Genomic DNA, 3,100 nt, shown 5'->3' on the forward strand with positions numbered 1-3,100 from the left:
TATCTGTATATATATCTGTATATATACAGTGGCATGCGGAAGTTTGTGAACCCCTTGCAGAATCTGTAAAAATGTGAATAATTTTAACAAATTAAGAGAGATCATACAAAACGCATGTTATTTTTTATTTAGTACTGTCCTGAGTAAGATATTTTACATTTAGTCCACAAGAAAAAAATAGCTGAAATTATTAAAAAAAAAACATTCAAAAGTACTGTGTGTGGTTTCCTGGATGATCTACGACTGTTTTTTGTTTTGTGATGGTTGTTCATGAGTCCCTTGTTTGTTCTAAACAGTTAAACTGAGCACTGTTCTTCAGAAAAATCCTCCATGTCCTGCAGATTCTTCAGTTTTCCAGCATCTTTTGCATATTTGAACCCTTTCCAGCAGTGTCTGTATGATTTTGAAAACATTTTTTGAATTTGAAGATCAAGGAAAATTTTACTTAATTTGTCTTTCGGGAAACATGCAAGTATCTTATTCCGAAGGGCAGTACTAAATCTAAAAAAAAATTTCAACAAATTAAGAAAAATTTGGACATCTTCACCCTGATGCTCTGAATGCATCGTGTTTCCTTCTGGCGCATCAGTGAATGTTTGAACCTTTTTTAATAGTTGTGTTTGGGTCCCTCAATTGTCCTCAGTCTGAAATGATGGCTCTCAAAATCATAGAGTCACTGCTGGAAAGGGTTCAAATATGCAAAAGATGCTCGAAAACTGAAGAATCTGCAGGACATGGAGGATTTTTCTGAAGAACAGTGCTCAGTTTAACTGTTCAGAACAAACAAGGGACTCGTGAACAACCATCACAAAACAAACAAACAGTCGTGGATCATCCAGGAAACCACACACAGTATTCCCAAACTTTTGAATGGGGTTATTTGAATAATTTCAGCAATTTTGTTTTCTTGTAAACATCCTTTATGTAAAATATCTTACTCGGGACAGTACTAAATAAAAAAAATAACATGCATTTTGTATGATCTCTCTTATTTTGTTAAAATTATTCACAGATTCTGTAAAGGGTTCACAAACTTTTACATGCCATTGTGTATATATATATATATGTATATTGGTTTTTGAGTAAGCACAAATAATGCTTTTTCACTCAAAAACTGAGGTTTATAAGCTCAACTCAGTGAGGCCTACAATCAATCAGTTCAAAAAAGATACAAAACCTGTGATAATTGAAAGAAAACAAGTTGACAAAAAGATTGAATCCAAGATTTGGTGATAAATATAGCATTTACAAGCAATTTTTAAAAGGCCGGTCATTTTTATCCGGGAACACCAAATTATGTAAAGGGTGCTTCTAAGTTCTGTTAATGATTGAGGCCATAAGCAAAATCTAAGATCCGGGTATAATGATGAACATTTGTTTTGATGAATTGAATATAATGAATGAATATTTGCATTTCCAGTAATTGTGACTGGTCGTCTTCCTTGCATGTATTTGCATACTAAATAGAGATTCTCTTCTTGTATCTATTTAATAATCAATAGACGTGTTTATGCTGCAGGATTTCATTTATGCTGAACCAAACGTCTAACACCTAAACATACTCAACCTTTCACACTTCTCTTTGGTTGCCTTGCGTAAGCACCGAGGTATTTCCTTCAGGAAATGCGAATCTAGTTATCGGTGCTGTTCTGAATTCTATTACAGGCTATTTGCTTTTTATTCCACAAGACGCTGTGCAACCCCCGAATTAAACAGTCAGTGTCCCAAAACTGCCACACTGGTCGAGAAATGATTAATATTCATCATACATTCAAGATTGTTAACTGTGATACATCACAGCATCTTAAATCACAAGGAGCACATCTGAATGTTAAAATCTTCTTATGGTAAAATGTATGCAAATCTCCAATGGGAGCAGAATTTGTCACAGGTGTTTAAAACGGCCGTTCAAAGTCTCAGCTGTGATCACCTTCAGAATCGTGATGTTCCAGGTGAAGCTCTCTACGGATTTGTGGAGCTTTCTTCCCTTCAGTCCCTCCTTCACCCCCATGTCATGTAGATTCTCATGGAACTCCATCGCTGAAATGACAGATTCAGAAGCCAATATTTTTTAGGTTTTTGAGGATATTCAATGTACATTACCTTTTTTAATTTTGTGAAATAGTATTACAATTTAAAATAACTGTTTTCTATTTGAATATATTTTAAAATGTAATTTATTCCTGTGATGTAAAGCTGAATTTTCAGCATCATTACTCCAGTCTTCAGTGTCACATGATCCTTCAGAAATCATTCTGATATGCTGATTCGTTGCTGGAGAAATTTTTGAAAACTGATACATATTTTTTTTTTAGGATTCTTATAAAAAGTTAAAAAGAACAGCATTTATTTGAAATATAAATCTTTTGTAACATTATAAATGTCACATTTGACTACTTCAGTGCATCCTTGCTAAATATTATTATAATTCAATACTATAATTTATTTCTTTAAAAAAGCACCATGACCATTAACTTCTAAACAGTAGTGTAAATTTCAACATTTATGTATTTGCAGTTTGCAATTAAAAATAATATCTAAAAAAATTATGCCTTCAACCAAACAAATTGTCGTGATAAAAAATATTTAAAATGTTCATTTAAGAACTAAATCAGCAAAAATCTATGAACAACGAAAAAAAAAAAAAGCATTTATTTGAAATATAAATCTTTTGTAACATTATAAATGTCACATTTGACTACTTCAGTGCATCCTTGCTAAATATTATTATAATTCAATACTATAATTTATTTCTTTAAAAAAGCACCATGACCATTAACTTCTAAACAGTAGTGTAAATTTCAACATTTATGTATTTGCAGTTTGCAATTAAAAATAATATCTAAAAAAATTATGCCTTCAACCAAACAAATTGTCGTGATAAAAAATATTTAAAATGTTCATTTAAGAACTAAATCAGCAAAAATCTATGAACAACGAAAAAAAAAAATATATATATATGTATATGTTTCCATTTATATGCACCAATATCACAATACTTTATAATAAACAGCAATATTTACACACACACACACCTATATATATATATATATATATATATATACAGTGGGGCAAAAAAGTATTTAGTCAGCCACCAATT

At 31.2% G+C, this 3,100-nt stretch overlaps 1 protein-coding gene across 1 annotated transcript in view; it reads right to left on the minus strand.

Moving 5' to 3' along the window:
• LOC107592112 (inactive phospholipase C-like protein 2) overlaps nucleotides 1-3,100 on the minus strand; it is a 62,876-nt gene that overhangs the window by 1,789 nt on the left and 57,987 nt on the right. The window contains exon 5 of the mRNA XM_016281492.1: nucleotides 1,931-2,040. Coding sequence (XP_016136978.1) covers nucleotides 1,931-2,040 — 110 coding nt within the window. The remainder of the gene's footprint in view (nucleotides 1-1,930; nucleotides 2,041-3,100) is intronic.

Source organism: Sinocyclocheilus grahami, unplaced genomic scaffold, assembly GCF_001515645.1.
Source record: "Sinocyclocheilus grahami isolate Dianchi unplaced genomic scaffold, SAMN03320097.WGS_v1.1 scaffold150.1, whole genome shotgun sequence".
Classification (NCBI taxonomy): domain Eukaryota; kingdom Metazoa; phylum Chordata; class Actinopteri; order Cypriniformes; family Cyprinidae; genus Sinocyclocheilus; species Sinocyclocheilus grahami.